The following is a 23,874-nucleotide window of genomic DNA, read 5'->3' as shown; positions in this document are numbered from 1 at the left end:
GCAAGTGAGGTTTTGCACTACAAATTTCAAGAGAAATAAGAATTAGCAAAAACAACACATGCATCCTGTGCTCTAACAAAACCTGTTATCAAATGCTCCTTTCAAGGTTATTTCTATACCTTAATGTTCTAAACATACCTAATTTATTGTATTTTTTGTGCTTAAAACTACAGTATCTACATATCATATACTGTACCCATGTACAACTTATGGGATCCAAAACTCCCAAAAGGATGTGAAATTCAGCTTTGATATGCAAATACACTCTCCACTTTTTGCATTTACTATGGCTGACAAAGGAATGGCAATGCACTTTTCAATTTATTACCACTGAATAAGAATGGTATTGATACCAAAGTCCATTTATTCCAGGACATATGGTAGACAGGGATGGCTTCTCATAGTGAAGAGGTTTGAGATGATCAACTCTTGCCCCCCTTCACGAGAGAGATCTCCCCTTATCTTTAAAAAAAAAAAAAAGTTAAAAAGAATTTTCTATAACGAGTGCCAGTGAGGCTGACAGCTAACCCAATTCTCTCTGCCATCATCCTGGAAGCAGGAACATTTTATTATATCTTCCTTTATTTTCAATAATATATTCTGAGTATGAATAAACAAAAACATACTTTGAGACACACACTACTGCCCTAGAAAATGAAGTGAAATCATATTAGTCAATCAGAAGCATAAGTTAGGAAAGAGCATGGCTTATCTATCAAACTCACTGATGCAAAGTATACTGCTGTAATTCTTCCCATAAACACTGTACTGGCACTGTGTATATCATAAACATTCAGAATACAAGGTTATCAGACTGAAACATACCTCCTGGTGTACTGGCATTCCTGAGTTGTTCCTCCTTTCGAGCCAACTCTTCAGCTTTTTTCTCCAGCTCCTCCTGCCGTCTCTGTCAAACAATCCCTAAATACTGTTAGTCTGAGAACAAACTCTACGAGATCAAGCTTCATATGTCAAAGCTTTATGGACTGATCAATTTTAGTAACCACATTTCAGATTTTAAAGACTACCATAGGTTCTTTGACAATCCTCATCAAGCTCAATCACCATGAGGAACTAATAATGGCAAAACAGCAAAGCAGTTAAACTATAGAGAATAAAACAGACTGCACTCTTAAAACAGCTACCTGCAAAAATGCACTGTCCCCTAAACTTCTTCAGTTTGAGGTAATTTTCAACTACTGCTATGTTGTGTAATTTATTTCAAGACAGACTTCACTGGCTGATGGGGTTACCAACAATCTCCAAAAATGTTTTCAACCTAAAGCTACATTTACCTTTACTTTAGTTACCACCACATGATTGTATTTGGTTTCCAATAAAACCTGGAGCTGAAAGCAATTTTAATGTAATGAACCTTAGCATCATAAGACAGAGCTCTCAATATCCAGAAACAAAGATATGCTGACACAAAAAATTTGTCTCTTTTCCTGCGTACTCAAAGCGCAACTGCTGTTTGTAAATGTCCAGCAACATTTCTTGGCATAAGATGGAAATCATTAGACAAGCAGACAGTACTTTCTCCTGTATCATACAAAGACAGGTTGTTATGGCTTGAAAATAATGTTCAAAATTATGAATAAAAGTGTGCAAAAGCAATCATTCAAATTGTACTCTTTCCATTGTTAAAGTGAAAGTATTTTTTAATTTTAAGAAGTTTTGCCAAGTACAGTACATACATTTAAGATTTGTATTTGTACTGTAAGACGAGTTTTTCCACAGCTTATATCCATTTTCCTCCACTAAAGTATCATGAGGACATCTTCAAGAAGGAGGCTCCAGCCTTTGCAATATCACAGCAAATTTGTTCACTGGAAGTGCACTACCAATGTGAAGAGGTGGTACAGTAGTATGCTTGACCCTTTGATTTCATGCGACTTTTCCATGCTTAATACAATAGTCTGTAGTAAGTGAAAATATAATATCTAATTCTAAATATGAAAGTAGAGGGAGTAAGGCATGTCACCAGATCCTTAATGTCTACAATCTATCTACTGCCAGACACCATAATCCCGTAAGGGGTGGCCATTTGACTCTGAGTTATTTGTTTTACGGGGAGGGGCACTAACCCTCCACCAACCCACTTGTTGACACGTAGGGAGAACGTATGGTTTGGTTATATGGTTACCACCCAGCGTTGTAAATGTAATTCTAGATAATGACAACACAGGTCATGGACCACTAGGGGTAATAAGGGAATGTCTGACAAATCTGCAAGCACTTCTAATATAATACCTGTATTACCATACCTTCAGCACCCCTACTATTCTGCATAAAACCTCAGTTCCTGTCATCATCATCATAGTCATCATTTTGACCTTTTTTCCCATCTAAGGATGGGGTGAGGATTGTGGGAGATCCTCATTTATAGCAGCACTGAGCTATTACATACTGTACATATGTCTTGTCCCCAGCATCCCACCCCTAATCTGCATGTACAAACAAAAGGAAATAATACTGTATATACACACAATAATACACTGCACACAACTGTCTGCACCAACAACACAAATACACTCCTTGAGAGCTCTGTGGGAAAGCCCAGTCTCGGCTGTGGCCTTCCTCAGGGAAAAGGGGCTGTTTGGCCAGACTGCCTAGGGAACAACTACTACTACAATAATTCAGGATGTATTTGAACTAAAGCATGCATCTTAATCCTTGACCTACACCCCACTACTAAACTGGGTGGGTTAGAGGATGCAACATAAGTACCTGTACTTGTGTTGTGATACCCGTTTCAAGAACTTGTTTATAATCCAGCTATTTTCCAATTGTCAACTTTTTAGAATAAGAACTGTACTGATGTTTCCCTGAATGAATACCTTACATAAATAAATAAATGTATATATATATATATATATATATATATATATATATATATATATATATATATATATCTATATACATATATCTATATCTATCTATCTATCTATATATATATATATATATATATATAATTATCCATCCATCCATCATCTAATCCAGTGATGCCCCATAAGGAGTGTAGAAGCCCAGGGCTAGGCAAGATGGTCCTGACATCTACGATGAGAGTGAGCAGCCTTACTCATCCCTGAGTGGCTTTATGCGAGCAATAAACCCCAGCCACCTCTTGGATGTAAAGCTGCACCAGCTCAATCTGATTGAAGTGCCTTCATTACCCACTAAACTGCTATGTGCCACAACTTGGTTATATGGTCACCACCCAGCATATTAAATGGTTTCCTGGAGTACAGGAAACCATTTGGTATTTCACTCAGTGTGGTGTCACCCGTAAACATAAGAGGAAAGAATGAAGGGAAGAAAGACAGAACAGGAAGGAAGGAAAGAAGAAAGGAAGATGAAAGGGCAGGCACCCGAGAGCAGCAGTACATCAAGTGAGTGGATGGTGAATGCCCCTACCTACCACCATATACAACTATATATATAAAATATACAGTATATATATATATATATATATATATATATTATATATTACAAATACACTCAACCCTCGATTTCCCAGACTAAAGGGGGAGAGACCAGTCCGGGAACCCCAAAAGTCCAGGAATCGCAAAAGTCCAGCCCCACATACCATTCCCCAGACTGTTACCATACTTTGTCTGAATTCTCCGATATTGTCCAGCAATTATTCCGATATTCAGAGCATTCTGGAATGTAGGTTACCTATACCTCCATAACTAACGTACTCAGTACATAAAATAATAACACTAACACAATAACAATACAGTAATCCCTCTAATATCCGAACGCCCAATATCCGAACATCCCCACTAACCGGACATAATCCTCCTGGGATCCAATATTCCCAAAATGGGCCAAAAACTGCAAAAAATTCGAAAAAAATCTGACTTTTTTCCCTCCCATAATTTGAAATTCCCGCCTGGCGCCAAACAGCTGTTACACCATGGTCCCTTCACCCCTTCCTTCCTCCCCCTCCCCCCTCCCCTGTCAGGTTGCCATTTGGTATTTTTCATTACCAAGTGTGAGCCAATTTGGTAATGAAAAATTCGTTTGGTAATGCATTAGAATAATGCATTACCAAATGGATTTTTCACATGTATGAGGATACACAGGATGGAGATGGTGGATTGTTTGCTCTCTCTGATTAATCTGCTACCCTACATAGTGTGAAAATAATCAACATGTTGTTAGTTATAAGGAGAGTGATTACATGTATTTCCACTTGTATATATAATTAGTGAAGAATATATGCTAGCTTTACGAATTTGGTAATGAAAAGTTATATTTGACAATGAAAGTTGAGGAGATTGGTAATGTGGCTGTTGCGATCTGGCAACTCTGTTACCCCACCAACATCAACAGTCACAGCTTAACTCCGATGGAGAGCAGATACTCATAACAGTGCAAGCCACAGGTGCTTGTTTTTTGTGAATAAACAGTGAATAAACTGCAATACCTTGCCACTAGAACACACAGGAATTTACAGTGTTGTGCAGTGTTAAGAAATTACAATTTAGAGTGCAGAGGATTAACTGTGGACTGCAAACTGGCGGTTCAAACCAGTCCAAGACCAAGGGACTTGTAAGTACCCAGAATGTTTAATATTGTATAAACTCACCTCTAAAACCTCATTTTATGGTTCTTTTGCTTTTATTTCAGTCTTTTATGTACCTTATTGGTGTGATTTGGGTCTTAAATAGGTGCTATGCATGTCCAGAGGGAGTTGTATAGGTGTTTTTCAGAGTTAGGGTCCGTAAGTACTAGTCCATAAGCTGGGGCCCAATATCCGGACAGGACCACTATCCGGACCTGCCTATGGCTCTATTGATCCGGATATTGGAGGGGTTACTGTAATAATAACTGATACAATAGCATTAATTAGCTAGTTACGACCCTAAGAATGGTTGGTTAGACAGTTGTTGATGAGAATGTGGAGGGTATGATAGAAGATTAGAAAGCTGAGGAAAATGAACAAGGAATGGAACACCATAAGGTGAACGAACCACTCATCAGCTGACCGAGATACAAACATGCAATCATCGAATGTGATCTCGATCTTGGACTGAATCAGCAATTGTAAATGGAAAATATTTTAATCTTTATCCCCATATAGGTTTGCTCAGCTAATTATTTGAAATTCAGTCAAAAATTTGTGCTTAATGTAATTATTAACAGAAATTCAGGATTCAGGACGAAAAATTCTTAAAGTTAGCAGAAGTATTTTGCCTCTAACCTAACAACTCGCTTTGGTGAACTTTAGTTTTGTATAAATATCTATTTACAATGCAGATACATTTTTTGTACTCAAAATATTTATGCAAAATAGAAGTCTGTCAAGGCATGCTGACGATCTGAAGGGGAAATATCGGCTAACACTGGTGCATTTTAGCTCTGACACCTAATTTCTAAATTAAGTTAAGTACAATTTTCTTTAACGGATACCAGATACGCAGGTGTGTATAAGCCAATGTGGCAAAAAAAAAATAAAAATAAAATATTTTCCAGTGAAAAGTGCCGATTCGGTATTTAGTCACACTGAGTCGGGTGAGCTAAGTGAGTAGGAATGGATCCCACTGACTTTGTCCGTACGAAAATACAGTATATATTTTTTTTTACTACTTATGAATTTTACTGTGTCCAAGCCTTCCTTAAATTTTAGTGTTATGCAATAAACTATTTATAGTGGCATTTAAGAAAGGTAAGAGGCAAATGGGATATTGCCACGAGCTAGAACTGGTGGAGTGAAGCAGGTTGGTGGCCCAGATGCGTTTCATGTATGAAAATATCTTGTGTGTGTTACAAATGGCCTTTATCGAGTCAAAAACCTTGCTAAAATTATACTGTGCTGTGTAATAGACTGCTTAGCCCATAGTTTTATATGAGAATAATGGCCAGACTTTTGTGAGAATCCCGGACTTATATGGGCATTTGTCCAGCGTTTGATAATATTGTCCGGCCGCAGCCCGTGTCCGGGAAATCCAAAAAGCCGGGAAATAGGGGTATGGGAAAACGAGGGTCAAGTGCATATCATTTATCATCTAATCCGGTGTTGCCCCATGAGGATCATATGATCCTGGGGCTATGCAAGTTAGTCCTGACATTTACGATGAGAGTGACAAATAAAAATTTAAAAAATATACTGGTATATATATATATATAAGTGGGGTTGGTGGAGGATTAGTGCCCCTCCCTGTAAAACAATTAACTCAAGCCCTTGGCCACCTCATTTGGGATACATGGCATCTGGCAATGAATGAAATGAATATATCTATATCTACTGTATATATATATGTACTGTATATATAATATACAGGCATACCCAGGTTTAACAATCTAATTGGTTAGGTAAAACCCTTTAGGCGGGGTATCATATATCGGGGTACTTTTAACATGTATTTCAATGTGGACCATTTACCAGAGTTGGGTTTCCCCCCAAACCAAGTCCAAAACCCACACAGATGAGCCCAAAAACAGGTTTAAAGGCAATCAAAATGGCCTAACAGCTGTCAAGGAAGCTAACCTAAGCCTAACACCTGTAAATAACTCACCTAAACCAACAAATATAAGCCTGGAAAAAAATCAAGCTTAGTAAACTGTATCTCAAAATGACAATGTTCACCCAACCTGTGGCTAAAACACGTTAACTGAAGTCTAAAAGCAGTTTATCAATCAACCTAAACACACAATTTTAGTCTAAAATATCATCAAAATCGGTAGGAAAAATCAAAACCCATTGATAAACCGGGGTTTGGCCATTGTTAGGAGGGGTATGATGCAATTTCAACCCCCATCGTTAAGCCGGGGATTCGCATCTAGGGGTATCGTATATCAAGGTATTACTGTGTGTATATATATATATATATATATATATATATATATATATATATATAATGCAAAAGTTCTTTATATATCAACTCTTTCAACCCAAGGATGTCATTTCTGTTTCATGCTTGCTATCACCTGATGGTTTTATTCAACATCAGGAAGAATCTTTTAATGGTGAAGGGGTCAATGAAGGCCATATCTAACCACTCCAATTCAAAGAGTCTTCCCTACACTGAATAAGATTGTCTGGTAGAAGCATATACAAAATACATGATTGGGCTGAAAAAGGGTGAAAAATATGGCATAACTTTGGAGAGAGTCACACTGCATTTTATTCATACTACAATGAGGAGAGAATAAGCAAGCTAGTGCACATTAATATCACACTTCAGCATGTGTCAGTATCTCAAGTGTGTGCACTGTCAGTCAAACAAAGCTGCAGCATTCACAAGCCAAAAACAAAAGCTGTTCCTGGAAAGGTCATGCAATAAATACCTACACCAAAATAGGTTGCCACATTCTTTTAGGCTAAACACATAAAATACTGAATATTCTTTGAAGCATAACATTACTGTACAAGGTCTGGGTAGGACTGAAGTTGCCTGCCATGGCCTCACCTTCAATTCCTGGGCAACAACCAGAAATAAAAATAAAAAGTCAGTGACTAAGTCATAACTGGGATTATTATTAATAACATTCTAACCTTCAGACCACCGATAATACTACTATAATATGAAAGCTGATGTGTCATTTGAAAAAAAATAAATAAATAAAAGATTTTCCATACACATACCAGGGTTGGCATTGATTAAATCAAATTGATTTAATCATGTGATTAAATCATTGATTTTTTTTGCTTAAAAAAAAAAAAAAAATTATCTAACAATCTGAAGGTTTATAAGAGTTATGTATACCTTTGTGTTGGCATTCAATTATTCAGATACTTAAGCACTAAGTTAGCAGTTTTTGGAGAATGGTGCCATTAGAAATTGCTACCCTGTGACAGAAAAAAAAAAAAAAATTACATTTGTGTAACTAAGTACAGTGGTCCCTCGCATTTGGCGATTTAATCAGTCTGGTGAAACCATCGTTAAATATGAAGTGTAACTGATATGGGAAAAATATCAATTAGTCTGCGCTCAGCCTCCAAGTCACCCTTTAGACCCACGATTTCCTACATTAAGTGCTGAAAATGAAACAGTGTATTAGCAATACATTATACTGATACAGTACTGTATTGTTATACATCTACTCACCAGCAAAAAACCCCGAATGCTCGGAACAAGAGAGAAAAAAAAGCATCCAAGGTCGCCAGACGCTCACAACAATTATAACAATGACGGTCTGGTGGCAGACAGGCAAGGCATTTCACGCCCCACATCTCTGAACGCATAAGACAATCATTAAATGCACAGGACTGGTACCTTTTTTAACCTATCATTAAATGCAAAAATTGCTAACTTGAGACACACTAAATGCAAGGGACCACTGTAATGAAATTATTTGTACATCTGAAATAATGAGCCATAAATAAAAATCCAAAGCCATAAGACTAGGCAGGCTATGCTTGGTCACTTAAGGACATATCATAATAATATAAGCTTATAATAATATAAGCTTAAAATTTTTCTGCGTGGTAATATAATCAGCTTTGGAATAAGCTGTCTTGATTACCACTGGCAACTCAGCCTTAACCAGTAGTGTATAGACAGGACTTGAACAGATATGTATCTGGCTTCTGGGCAGTGGCTATCAGACTGAACCATCAGCGGACAGACAGGACATGAAGTTAACAGTATTCAGTACACTGCTTTTGAAATATTAGCTATATAATAAACAGAAAAATCAAATAAATGAAAAAAATCAAATAAACCAAATAAAAAAAATCATTTTTTTATTTAAAAAAATCACCAACCCTGCACTACACTATAGTGAAAGCTAATATATATATATATATATGTATGGAGCCTCTGTGATACAGTGGTAGAGTGTGTGTTTCGTACACGGGTGGACCAGGGTTCGTGCCCCGCCAGGGTAATAAACTTTGGGAGTGTTCACCCGCCCACGCACTGCATTGGCGGACACAAGGGGTGCTGTGGTTGAACCAGTGTCACTTACCATAAAGTATGCTTGCACACACTCGGCTTGCGCGGGCCGATTACACTTGGTTCACAGACTACACACACATCCAAAGACACTCCAACACTACAATTACACTTACAAGCACTTCTCACCCTACATACAATCTCTAATAGACAGCCTAAGCCACTTTGTAGAGATACATCGGCTGTATCGTCCCGACTTCGGTTGGGATAGACCGGTCCTGCAGTGGATACTGAAATGGCTGATGATGATGATGATTTATATATATATATATATCCTGCTTCACTCCACCAGTTCCTTGTAACTAGTGGCAATATCCCTTTTGCTTCTTAGTTTTTCTAAAATGTCACTAAAAATAATTTGTTGCCTAACACAGTAAATTTTATCAAGGTTTCAACTCGATAATAGCCATATGTAACACACAAAATACGATATTTTCATTCATGACAAGCATCATGGCCACCATCTTCACCCTAACCAGTTCCTTCTGACTCGTGGCAGTATCTCATTTGCCTCTTATTTTTTCTCAAATGCCATCCATCCATTATCCAATGCTATACTGCCCCATGAGAAGCGTAGGAGCCCAGGGCTAGGCAAGTTGGTCCTGACATTTAAGATGAGAGTGCCCAGCCTCACTCATCCCTGAGTGGCATTACGTGAGCAATAAACCCCAACCACCCCTTGGATATAATCCTTCACCGGCTCAATCCGACTGGAGCGCCGTAATTACCCATTAAACCACAAGGTGCCAAAATTTGGTTATATGGTTACCACCCAGCATAGTATATAGTTTTCTGGTGTACAGGAAACCATTTGGCTTGTCACTCAGTGTACAGTCACCCACAGGCAGAAGTAAGAGGAAGGAATGAAGGAAAGAAAGACAGAAGAGGGAGTGTAAAATTACCCGCAGGGAGAAGGACAAGGAAAGAATGAAGGATAGAGAGACAGAAGAGGATGGAATGAAAGAAGGATGGAGGAGAGGAAAGGGCAGACACCCGAGAGCAGCACTACATCGAGCGAGTGGATGGCAAGCGTTTATTGCATAACACAGTACAATTTAAGTAAGGCTTGGACACAATAAAACTCATAAGTAATAAATAAAAAAAAAATTCTTACATAACCACTCCGACTCACTTGGCTCACCCTACTCTACCCCCCCCCCACCTTGCCGGACATTTATCATCATTCAATACCTGGTGAAGGATCCTTCAGAGCAAATCCTGCAAAATCATTACCCAATATCTTCAGGGTCATCGTCAAGGAACAATGAATCATCCTCCTGATTGTCTTCACTGGCAGGAGTTGAATCATGGACAGGAATTGGAGGTGTGGCTTCTACCTTGCGTGTCATGTGGTGTACTTAATTTTAAGCATTTTTCAAATACTGTAATGTAAACTTTATACACCTTAATTTGTACACTCTTACAAAGAAATATGTTCACACACTTTATCCACCTTATTATTTACGATTCTATAAACTAAAGATGTTCTCTTTGTATATTTCACTTACCACTCGTCACCTCGAGCAGTATATCAGGGATTTCCAGGGGAAATGACGTGGGTCAGACTGAAACCAGAGTATGGGGGAACAATAGTGATGCTGCCAGCCCACCACAAACCAATGCACGAATAAACAAACCACGTGGACAACGTGGCAACCCCGCCCAAAGGTCAGGCAGTCCGAACCATTTCTAGCTTTTTTGGAATTTTCCTGATATATAAGAAATAATTTTGGTCGGCTCCTTGATTCTGAAAAAAGCGAATTCCAGTCTACTGAAGTCCATTGTAGTGAGGTCATGCTGTATAGATGTGCGTTTTTGAGCCTTTGGTTTCCCCCCCAACCAAATCCTAAACCCACCCAAATGAGTCCAAAAACAAGTTTCTAGCTAACCTAAACCCCCAAACAGCTTTACAACAAGTCAGACTAAGCCTAAAAGCAGTTTATAACTAACTGAAACCCAAAAATCTGAAAATCATCAAATGTACGTCTGGAAAAAATCAAACTAAGTAAGCTGTACCCCCAAAATGACAATGTTCACCCCACCTATGATTATAACACATTACCGTAATCTGAAACTAAAAACAGTTTATAAATCAATCTAAACACAAAATTTCTATCTATCTATCTATCTATAGCCCGACGCCCTAATCCCGCAAAGGGTGGCCGCAGACAAAACGCCTCCAAGTCACTCTGTCACCCACCATTTGACTACCCTCCCCCCAACTCACCCCCCCCTCCCTCATATACCTCTCAACTCCATCCCTCCACCTCATCCTCGGTCTACCCCTCCCTCTCCCTCCCTCCACCTCACCTACATACACCCTCTTAGTCAGTCTTTCATTCTCCATTCTCTCCACATGTCCAAACCACCTCAGTGTATTTCTCCTAATCTTTTCAACCACATCCACATCTACCCCACAACGTTCCTTCACTTCTTCATTCGTCAACCTGTCCCTCCACGTCACTCCACATGCTCCTCTCAAGTAACTCATTTCCACTGCTCTCACTCTTGACTTGTTCCCCTCTTGCAATGTCCATGCCTCGCTTCCATACGTCAGGGTAGGGATCACAATACCATCATGCAGTGACTTCTTAACTTCCATACTCACCTCCCTATTTCTCATCACTGCTTTCAGTGTACCAACAACCTTTCTTCCCTGCTGTACCCTTTCACATACTTCATCCCCCAAAGTTCCATCCTTACTCATCACACTACCCAAGTACTTGAATGCACTCACAAAATTTAAGTCTAAAATATCATCAAAATTGATTAAAAAATAAAAAATAAATAAAATAAAATCGTTAAATCAGGGTTTGGCCATTGTTAAGCGGGGTATGGTGGTTTTTCTACCCCTATCACGAAGCCGGAGTATCGTATCTCAAGGTATACCTATAACTTCCCAAAGTCAGACGAATATATAGCGGAAAAATCAAACCACTTGAAATACGCACTAGTAGAGAAAGGGTTTTCATTGTATTTTGCAAGGTGAAAATTTTTTGTTAGAAGGAACTGGGAAGATAGCTGTGTCTTAGACTGTGCAGTAGTACTGTACACCGGGATCTGAAAGTTACTTTAGTGTTTAGTGATAAATATAAGTCTTCAACAAGCAAATGTCCAATAAGTACAACACACTGATGATTTCCACATGCAGTTTTCAAAGTGAACAAAAACTATTCTATGCTGTCCTTACCATTAAAATGGCAAGCAATTAAAACAAATACATATATGTACACTTAGTACCTCATACTCATTCATAACTGAAGCATGAATCTAAAGTCCAAACAGCACAGCACAGAACAAAGATACGGCAGGTGATTAATCACTGAAAGGTGCTATGATGTATAAAAAGTAGGATGAAAATATTTACAGAACGCCCTAACATAAAGCTATACTCATATATTGTACTGGAATTTTAAACTATGTACAAGGAAAAAGGATAGCCATATAATGCAGCAAACAAGTCAGTACGATATATCTGAAATTTGCCTGAACACTCTACACATAAAACTTAATTCCTAGGCCTGAACCTACATCATCAACCTCAAGTCTTTGTAGGATAAAGGCCTCTTCCATCTTTTTTCACTCTGACGTATTGGTTGTTCGCTTGCAATGCCAATGAATCTCTGAATTTCATCTTTCTGTCTTGTTCTCTGTCTGCCTCTTTCTCTCACCCCATCTCTGGTATGTTAACTCCCTAAACCTTAAACACCTGCTGAGTTTTGGGGCTGAATTCTTGTGAGCTGGGGTTTCCTGACACCTCTTCCTTACTGTTTGAATTTCCATCTATCTACCTATAGCCAGGTGCTTTAATCCTGTAAGGAGTGGCCAAAAACAAATCACCTCCAAGTTGCCTTGTCCTCTGCCATTTCACTGCCTCCCACCAACTTACACCCTTCTCTCTCATATACCTCTCTGTATTTGCATATGGCATATTGATAACCTTTTGAGATTTGTTAATATTAGAAGGACAAAAATAATACATAACTCAAAAGTAAGAGACAATATGAAAAATGTCATTAACAACAAGGTGCCGCAAAGCCTTCCAACCCAATGTGATTATGGGTCTTGGTGTGCAGCCGGGGTACTAAGCCATCTGGTACCCAATCAGTTTTATTTTATATTCATACAAGTTTACAATAATGGATGATGTACTGTAGGAATAACTGAATCTGGTAAATATACAATACTGCAACTTGAACATTTCGTGGCAAAATCTGTACAGTACTTCCTTCTCTCTACTGTACAGTACTTCCTTCTCTCTAGGAATGAATTATTTGGCAGGTGTCAGTGGCAACAGCAAATTTAAGATGAAGATCTATCAGTCCTTGCTTTATACCTACAACCATAAAGCACCGGTTGGTGTAATGTCCAGTAAAAATCATCAAAAGCTAAATACTCCATCAATTCTTGCTTTAAACCTAAAGAAGTAATATCTTACTTAAAATCATAAATGCAAAGTGCTATTAAGTAAATAACATTGGCAAGCTGGACCTCACTGGTGATGGGTGAGAATGGTGACTAAACCATGATATCTAAATTGCACAGGACAAGTATCTAGCACATGCAAAATAATAAAAATAGTAATAATATCATACAGCACAATTATATTATGGCCTTTTGCTTTATCACGTGTGTTATTCAGGAAGAAACTATAATATAGCTGCTGCAAGGAATGAATGCAATACAGTGGTTAACAACAGTAAAGTGTTGGAGGCAAGCCGTCAACTGACCATGTAACTTGTCTGATAAGAACATCTAACCCCTTTAGTCCGAGAGAGAATTTGTAAGCTGAATTAAACTGTTTGCTGTCTATCAGATGGAGAATAAAATAACAGACATCTCAAACAGGAACATTTAACCCTTTCCATTTTTTTTTTTTTTTTTTTTTTTTTTTTTTTGCAAAATTATATTGAAAAGAGTAAAATATGAAATCCTTAAGCAACAAGGGTTAGCAGTGAATGCCTGTTCTTGTGACACACACACACACACACACACACACACACACACACACAAAAAAAAAAAGTTATTAACTATACTCAATTTTTTTTCACTGAGGCGAAGATGCACTTGACAGGTTGATGACTGGCTGAATGGAATATGTCCATAAATTTTTTACTAACCCAAATTTCCCCCTCAGATATTTGTTGTCAGTTAATAATGCTAGATTATGAAGTAATGTTGCATTCAGCCAATAATCACCATTCTGTCAAGTTCATCTTCACCTCGATAAAAATAATGGAGTACAGTCTCCGCATGAAGGAATAATTACAGTGCTTGATATATGGTACTCTGAGCACTGGCCAATTCCAGTATGGGAAGATTATATTAACCCATTCACCCAGATGCAGTAAGAATATGAAAAAGACGTAATCATACTGAAGGGAATAATTAAACTAACAGGGTGATGAAAAAATGGAGAAGCCAGATTACGACCAATGATTTAAGATGTGACAGTATGCTAGTTATCACAAAATACAAGTACTGCCTTAGCTAAATTATCTTTTCATTAACCCTCCTTATGTTATCTCAACACACAATTCTTTATTACAGCCCAACATATATATATATAAGCTACAATATCTACAACCAGACCACCCTAAAATATGTCTCGGGTACCGGTACCAGTATACTATCTATCAATCTATTTATTGCAAGACGCCTCAATCCCGTACGGGGTGGCCACAAACAAATCGCCTCCATGTCTCCCTGTCCCTCGTCATTTCACTGCCCCGCTCCCAACTCACACCCCCCTCTCTCATATACCTCTCCACTCCATCCCTCCATCTCATCACAATTTCATGAAACCTAATTAAAAAACAAAATCAACAAAAGTCAGAAGTGACAGACAAGCAAACTTCATGGAATGAAATGTATTAATTAGAACACATATTTAAAGTCCAATTCAGTTACAGGAAAAATGAAAAATAAAATAAGTGAAGGAAAAATGGAGTAAAATTTTTAGTACACAAATATGCTTACTGACTGGAATAATTGTTTTTAAGCATCAGGGTTAGAGGGTTCTTTAAATCTGGCACTGTTACTTGTCAAAATGCCCACCTGAAACTCAGCAGAGGAAACTTGCTGCTGAGCACTTGGTGTATATGCTGGAGGTTGATTTGTGGGAGTTGGGGTCACCACCGCTGGCTGCCCACCAGTACTGGCCCCTGTCCCACCTACATTAGGTTGTACATAAGTAGGTGGGTTGGCTGTACCACCTGCCTGTAGAGGGAGGGAAGAAAATACAATAAGTATTAAGCTCTTGGCTCCTATCACTGACCTTGCTATTGACATTTCTCCCTCTATTGCACTTTATCTTTGCTTTCTGGACCTTCTGTATCACTACCCCTAGGGAGGAAAAATAGTCTGAACAGCCTACTCTTTGTACAAAACAATGTGCAGTAAACAAAATAAACTCTAATAATTGATAATTCTCCCTCTATTGCACTTTATCTTTGCTTTCTGGACCTTCTCTCTCACTACCCCTAGGAAGGAAAAAAAGAGTCTGAACAGCTTACTCTTTGTACAAAACAAAATGCAATAAACAAAATAAACTCTAATATATTAAAAAGTTCGAGTAGAATTACTGGTAACTTTTATCTATCTATCTATTGCCAGACGCCTTAATCTCTTATACGGGGTGGCCACAAACGAATCTCCTCCTCACCACCCTGTTCCCTGCCATTACACTGCCCTGCTCCCAATACACCCCCCCCCCTCTCTCATATACCTCTCCACTCCATCCCTCCATCTCATCCTTGGCCTTCCCCTCCCTCTCACTCACATACACTCTCCTCATCAGTCTCTCACTCTCCATCCTCTCCACATGGCCAAACCACCTCAGTGTGTTTCTCCTAATGCTTCCTATCACATCCACATCCACATCCACATCACAATGCTCCTTCACCTCCTCATTTGTCAGTCTGTCTCTCCATGTAACTCCACAGGCTCCTCTCAAATAACTCATTTCCACTGCTCTCACTCTTGACTTGTGTCCTTCCAACAACATCCAAGCTTCATTTCCACAAGTCAGAGTTGGTATCACAATACTGTACTGTCATGTAATAACTTTGTCACTTCCGTGCTCACTTCCTTGTTTCTTATCACTGCTTTCAAGGAACCAGCAACCTTTCTTCCTTGTTGCACCCTTTCAAGCAATTCACCCTCCAAACTTCCATCCTTACTCACCACACTACCCAAGTACTTAAACGTACTAACATTTTCCATTTCCTCATCATCTAGTCTCACTGTATATTCAGTGACCTCACCTCTCTTGAAGAAAATAACTTTACTCTTTCCTACATTCACCTTTACGTTCCGTTTCCTACACACACTCCCAAATTCATCCACCAAGCATTGCAGCTCCCCTTCGTCTTCACTTAACAACACGGTATCATCTGCAAACAACAGTACAGGAAGTTTCCAAACACTGCCCTCTCTCATTAGGGCCACTCCAACATCCACTGCCCTACCTTGTATCTCTTCTATACCCGGTAACTTAACAGAAATTTTAATGGTAGCTGGTAACAGTAATACCATCCTCCAACAGTGAGAGGCAGATGGATACAAGGACATTTGCCTCCATATGAAATTAAAGCTATACTCAACATTTCCACATGCAAGGTTAAAATGTGGAATATGACCTTTCGATAATGATGGTATGTTTAGTATGATGTAATGTGTACAATACTAGATACTGTAACTGAATAATGCAAAGCTAGAACACATAGGGCCTAGTCATTAACCCAATAGCTGCTACGTACATTATATTAGTAATTTTGTTTTGAAATGGGTGCATTTCTAATGCAATTTGGCATCTCAACTGAGCTATTTCTGTCACCATCCGCATGTTCCGCCACCACCCATGCATCCTCAGCATTTCTCTATTACTAGAACAGAGATCCACAACTTCATTACTTCACCACTGCTGAACTAAGGTAACTACAAGTATACCCTGGTTTAACGATGCAATTGGTTAAGTAAAAACCCATCGTTAGGCACGGTATTGTATCTTGGGGTAGATTTAATATGTAAAGTATAGGGATGTATTTTTGAGCCTTGGGTTATCCCTCCATTAACGAAGGCCTAAAACCCAAATGAGTCCAAAAACAAGTTTAAAGCCAATCTAAATGGCCTAACACCTGTAAAAGAAGCTAACCTAAGTCTAACACTTGTAAATAACTCATTAAAATCAACAAATTCTGAAAATTGACAAATATGTCTGGAAAAAAAATCAAGCTTAGTAAATTGTACCCCAAAATGACATTGTTCACCCCACCTACGGCTAAAACACATTAAACTAAGTCTAAAAACAATTTATAAATCAACCTAAACACACAATTTGTCAAAAATATCATCAAATTCAGTGGGGAAAAATCAACACCGATCTTTAAACCGGGGTTTGGCCATCATTAGATGGGGTATGGTGATATTTCTACCCCCATCGTTAAGCCAGGGTGTCGCATCTAGGGGTATCATATATCGAGGTATACCTGTAATGAACTCACATATGTTTTCCCTATACTTTTCCATGCACTCTTTCATTTCATGTTAGCAAAAATTACTTTTGAGAAAAAACTTTTCCTAGTTCTTTATCTCATTTTCAAAATCATATATCGAGGTATACCTGTAAGGAACTCACATATGTTTTCCCTATACTTTTCCACGCACTCTTTCATGTAAGCAAAAATTATTTTTAAGAAAAAACTTTTCCTTTTTCTTTCTCTATCTCATTTTTTCCTTTTTTTTTTTTTTTCTTTTTTCCTCATATGGGGTGGTAGACCAGGAAACCTAATGCAGTAGTTATCAGGTTAAGACCTTCAAATGTATAAAGCAACAATATGAATACTGCCAGAAAGCCCTAAATAAGGGGGGGAAAAAAAAAAAATGGAAAAAAGAAAAAGCAAGTACTGTAAAGAAGTACGGATTTGACGGCAGAGGAAATACTGACAACTATCTTAAATCAGGTGGGAACTGTTACACATGACAAAGATAAGATTACCTGCTTTATCAGGACACGGTAAGTATCGTATCAACAACAGGAAGCGTTTATGCAACTAGATGAAACAAAAGTCAAAACTGTCATGCCAAAAAAACACAACATAAACAAAAAAAATGTCGACGCATAGGCCTGTCCACGTTCAGCTAGTTCTTCAAACCGTTGCAATTTCAGTAGGCTATATTCAATCATAATCCTACTCCTAATTCCTCACTAATATATCATAAGAGTATGCTGAACACTAAAACTTTTCCCTAAGGCTACATTTCCTAAAACTGAGATGTGCATTACCCTGGGAGTACCAAGTATTAAATCAGTATAATCTGACAGAACTGTATACATTCATTAACCTATACATCAGACCCTCCAGATACACATGAACACCATGCACAAATGTCCTTACATGGTTGAAAAAGGTGCTATCAAGGATATCTCATACAGAAACAGCATCCGGGTGGCACAGAAGTGTTCAGGAGAGGGTACCATAATGACTGAAACTGCTGGTGTGATTGATTTTTCCAGTCTTGTTATTCTATACAACTCCTTTATGTCACTGTCTTATTTTTGCTTTCCCTCCATACAGAAGGCTATGCCCTTAGGTGGCATACACAGCATGAGGTCTAGTTGGTCTCAGAGAGGGACTTTTAGCTGTCAAGTTGGGGTCAGGCCATATGGTTGGTAACACACCAGATTTTCATAGTGATAAAGGTCTCCACATGAGCAGGCTCTGGCTGCATGGTACCCATGGTTAACACTTCACTCACACATCATGAAGGTCTGCTGTATACACATTTAGTCTCCTCCACTGCTCCTATTCTTCAATGACTCACGCCTGTAGTCTTGTTGGCTAGGGAGCCTCTCTCTAACAACTATTCCTTACCAGTTTAATTTTGTATCCAGAACATAAATATACCCTTGTAAGCTCTTCATGTAATCTTCATTCATAAAACAACGTAAATAGTACACAAGAGAATGATATGGTGTACTAAAAAAATACAATACACTCCTAGGTAAAGGTGCATGCAAGTCAATGAGAATAAGAATCCTTGAAACACTTACTGGGGCAGTGTTTGTGGTGGTGGGTTTTGCACTGAAAGGGTCATACTCCTCCAAGCCATTCTGAGCAGAGCCTCGTGTGGCCTGCTGAATGGAGGGTTCCTGAAAAATGAATCACCATAAAAAAAAATTCATGCAAGCCATACAATATTCTTAAACTTCACAAATACTGTAGATAAGAACAGTATTACACAAACTATATAGATATTACAACATACAATTCGGGTACAAAATAGTACAGTACAGTACTTGCATAATACAATAACCTGGTACAGTACTGTGCAGCTGTGGCACAAAGTTCCAGGAGAGCACAAGTGTCAGATTATAAAAATGACGTACTGTATGGTAAATTGTAATTGAATCAAATCTACAAAACACCAAAACTCTGGCATCAATGAAGATACAGAACTAAAGTGAATCAAGAGACCAAAAGTAATCTCATAGTAGGAACTTATACAGTAATAATTACAAACAATTTATTGGTTGCAGCCATAATCAACTTCTCCAGGAGACAATTTGTTCTTTACATATAAACAAAGAATGCCATTCCACAGGAGATGATGGTGTGAAGTTAATGGCTGTTTACAGTGAAGCAATCAAAGCTGCATATTCTGCGGGTACACAACAGGAGAGCAATTGTTTACCATTTCCACTGCCTTTGTTACTGGTGTACTGTACGTACAGTACTATACTGTATAGGCTAGACAGTGAGGTCAGGTTATGTACACAGCAGCCCACACACATTATAACATCAGAAATGCTTAGGAAATAACACAATCAACCTTCTTATCAGTCTCCCATCAGGCTAGACAATATATTTTGGGTCTGAGATGTTTTTTTCTCTGCATTTGCACGAAAACCTAAATTTCAGCCAGGACAACACTTGTGCACCTTTAGTATTATTTTCCTTTGATCTAAAGATACATTTATATTCATGCAATCCCCAAATATTATTCACTCCAGAACAGACATTCTGTACTGTACTGTAATGAACTGGAGATGTTTGATACAGCAGTTATTTCTCAAAAATGTAAAAATGCAACACATTTTTCTAACCAGATTCCTCAAAAGTAAACAAAGAAAAGCGGGAAATTTCCATTTACATAATAAATATCCTTCCACTTAACATGCTTTTCATGGCTGATGATTAACAATGAAGCACATTTTATTTTTTCATTTTTATTTATTTATTTATTTTTTTTATGCGTCCGACTCTGGGCAATGGCTTCAGGGCCTATTCCCAAGTCCCAGTAGTTCTCCTTGGGGCCCAGTAGTCCTCCTACATCTCCACGTGTCACCACTTCAGTGCTAACACCCACCATCCATATTGAATACATGCTAGGGCTGTCTCATACAGGACTGGTGTACCGGTATTTGAGGGGGTACTTTTATGACACGTCGGCAGGTTATCTGGTAGATCAGAAAAGTCTGCTTATTAAGAAATTCAAATCCTTAAACTGTTCCCTGCCCCAACAGGGATTCAAACCTGGGTCCATTAGGACTGCAGGCCGCCTCTCTATCGATTCTGCCACTGCCTCCCTTACTGTAGTAATCTGCTATCACCGAACTGTATTCAATATCAAGCATTCAGGATATGTGGTAAAGAGCCAAGGTTGATACAACCTGCACCAGTACAGATCTCAATAAATTATTAGTTTTCTAATTTGCTTATGAATTTTAACATTTAGCACACACCAGTACACCTCGGCACAACATGGCTAAAGTCCATTTTGATATGAATGCAATATTCTTTTATCTAAGTATATAATCTTGTGTGCTGGAAGACTGTACAAGCCTCACTTAACACGTCTACAGTAAAGTGTTAACCCCTGCTGGGCTGATTCTTAGTATGGTTGTTTACCTCCCCTAAGTAATTGTTTTAAAGCCCATAGCACTTGTATCTCATGAGGCTAGCACTGTGGCCCATGCAGACCTTCACTGTGCCTCATATGAGGTCTACAACACAGCAAGGGTTAAGTGACGAATTAATGTACTGTATGGTACATTTCATTTTGGCTAATGATATTTTACTCTCCACATGGTCTCCTCTGGCTGAGGGCCTAACTCAACTGTGGAAGCAACATTTTTCAATCCTAACCTGAATCTCATTCAGTTCCAATCTTCATATCCTTCAGTCCTAACCTTGGCAGCCAGGCTGCATATACAAATGGAAAGTCAGTCATGATTGCCATTACTCACTACCGTCAGCACGTGGTAGAATTAGAGCAATTGGAATGGCAGCTATATAACTTCCATATATTATAACTTTTACACTCTCAAATGAGTCTGCAAGTACAGCAATTACAGTATCATACATCTTACCAATCATAAACATAATTTTTGTGCATAATGATATTCACATATTAAAAATATATACAGTATACATTTATGTTAAATGTTTCATGTTTGTGGAAGAACTGTCCGTGTTCAGGCTTTTTAGCTTTATGGTACATAAATTTGCTGTCTATGTCGGCCTACCACGTTCAATTATTTCCACAATTAAAATTTCAGGAAAGTACTGCATCTGTTTATTTCAATAACTTCCCAAACTATAAGTTTTCCTAAATTTGTCAAATATACACAATACCACCACAGAAAGTATTTATACAGCTTCCCATGCACATTTGTATTATACTGTACTGATCATCTACTGGGAAATTATATGCAATTACTGTACAGGTATTTCATTATACAGCCAACAACTTTCTGAGTGGTCCGTCACTTTTACAAACTTTGGACAAATTTTTCTACCAATATATCACTAGACAGCCAAACCAAAAAATATATATACTGTATGTTTTCTAACCAACATCACACCAAGCATTATACATCGGTACTTTAGTGAACGCAATTGGCTAATAGTTAAATGATAACTAGACCAACGTTGATGGCTGGAAATGATAAGGGACGTAAACTGAAATTACGTTCCTTTTAATAAAGGTTGGTCACTGCTCAACACTGTGATTTATACCTGTGCATTATGATGAAAAGCCGATGCTTCACTGTCATATGACAACTTGCTACAGCTGCTGGCCCGTATGGGAAATTTACCCTACAAAGAATACCCGAGTATTTACAAAATGTGATGTCACTATTTTACGCACAAATACTCCTGAATACTTACGGCAAATGGGTCTGCAAAAGGGTTGTCGTCGAAACCGGACATTATGCCAATATTAATGTCATAAGCTAGACATCCACCAGCGATTCTTTCGATCTGTTGTCGTCAAACAGAACACTCCAGCGTTGCCAGCACCGTATGGCACCAGACCCTACGTCGCCAGGTGCGCACTTCAAATACCACTACTTGCTGTACCACTATTAACATGGACTAATATAAAGCATTTGTCAGTATGATACTCTTGTTCTGCCTATACTTGGTCTAATCAGTTAACAGCTTATCAGTAACAGTAGTTTAGTGTATAGCGTACCGGTGAAGGCGACTTATAATGAAATTTACTCCTCTGAACAGAAACCTGTATCCATATTGGTTAATGCACCTACTTCTTTACATACTGCTTTTTAATAACTTCTTATCACATGACTCATCGAACACTATACTATTCTTCCCGACTTGGCCATAACAAAATGCCAGCATTAATCTATTCTATCTCCGGTAAGACAGAAGAGCATCGCAACTCCGTCTCAGTAGTTTTCCTCTACATACGTACTAAGTCTCTTATCAGCACACCGAAGGAGTGACTGAACTAAATAGAAAATCGGACTAACTAAATTAAATTAAAGATTCTCGTACATTTACTGAGATGATTGGCCTCGTGGTCATTGTAATGTCATTTCTGTATTGGAGGATATTGTTCTGCTGTGTCAACTACGCGTTTTTCATTGTGTGTTCCATTATATGATGCTGCTTTATTGCATTTACTCCTGCTTGCCTTTCAGCGACAAAGCTCTCCTCAGTTAGGACTTAATGGTAAAAACAGACGAACTAGATAAATAAAAAAATTTCTATTGTACACTTTGCTCTAACGCCTTTCCATGCCAACCTCTGTATATTGCAATGAAAACTCTACTACTGTATGTTTCTGCAGCTGTGCATCAAGGAGCATAATATACTCTAGGGTACACAACATATTTTTAAAGGATGAAGTCTACTGAAAGAAGCACAGAAGACATCCTACCACCTCTTAAAATAGTGACATTCTTTTCTATGCTATTTATGCAGTGACAACATAGTTTGCATCAATGACGTATACGATGTGGCTGAGATGTAACGTGTAGAATATATAGCTGAAGAAGAGGTGTTTGGAAATATCTAGTCAATTTGAGTACGACGCAATAAATAAATACTGGGGTGCAAGGAGGGGTGACGGGCATGAACGAAAGTATTAGTTGCTATTCTTATATCTCTCTTACATCGGCAATCTGGATGTTGTTATGATTAAAAATGATATAATTACTGTCCTTATATTAACACCCTCGCACATTTCCCACATATCATTCCATTCTTTCCACATTTTATTCAGTATACCACATCAACACCTACTGCCTCCCCACTCATCAACCTCTTCAGGGCATTTTTCACATATGCAGCTGTCACATCAACACTTACTGCCTTCCCATTCCTTAACATCTTCAATGCATTCTTCACTTTCAATGTCACATCTTTCCAAATACCTCGCCAACACCTATTGTACTACCTTTTCATTCATTACCTTCTCCTGGCAGCCTTTTTCACTTACATTTTCGCATCTCTGCCTACATCCCATCAACATCTGCTTTCCCATTCCTTATCCTCTTTCTAGCATTTTTCATTTATGCCAGTGTCATATTAGGCCTCATGTTTCTTTTTTGTCAACCATTATCTCCAATGATTACCACCACTCTGCTCTTGACAGATCCGTTTATTAATATATTCTCTCTCTCTCTCTCTCTCTCTCTCTCTCTCTCTCTCTC

General features: G+C 38.4%; 1 protein-coding gene across 5 annotated transcripts in view; it reads right to left on the bottom strand.

Moving 5' to 3' along the window:
- Scamp (secretory carrier membrane protein) overlaps positions 1–22,207 on the bottom strand; it is a 56,475-nt gene extending 34,268 nt beyond the window's left edge. For all 5 annotated transcript variants that reach the window (XR_013896258.1, XM_080267892.1, XM_080267893.1 and 2 more), the window contains exons 1-4: positions 22,085–22,207; positions 18,964–19,062; positions 14,967–15,128; positions 826–907 (exon numbers count right to left, since the gene is read on the bottom strand). Coding sequence is in view for 4 of the 5 variants with exons in the window: in XM_080267892.1 (XP_080124018.1) it covers positions 826–907; positions 14,967–15,128; positions 18,964–19,062; positions 22,085–22,126 (385 nt within the window). In the remaining variant the exon portion in view is untranslated. The remainder of the gene's footprint in view (positions 1–825; positions 908–14,966; positions 15,129–18,963; positions 19,063–22,084) is intronic.
- Positions 22,208–23,874: the final 1,667 nt, after the last annotated feature.

Source organism: Coenobita brevimanus, chromosome 25 (genome assembly GCF_032717465.1).
Source record: "Coenobita brevimanus isolate Jiangsu-jjx chromosome 25, ASM3271746v2, whole genome shotgun sequence".
NCBI classification, from domain to species: domain Eukaryota; kingdom Metazoa; phylum Arthropoda; class Malacostraca; order Decapoda; family Coenobitidae; genus Coenobita; species Coenobita brevimanus.
This window is presented reverse-complemented; position numbering and strand designations above follow the sequence as displayed.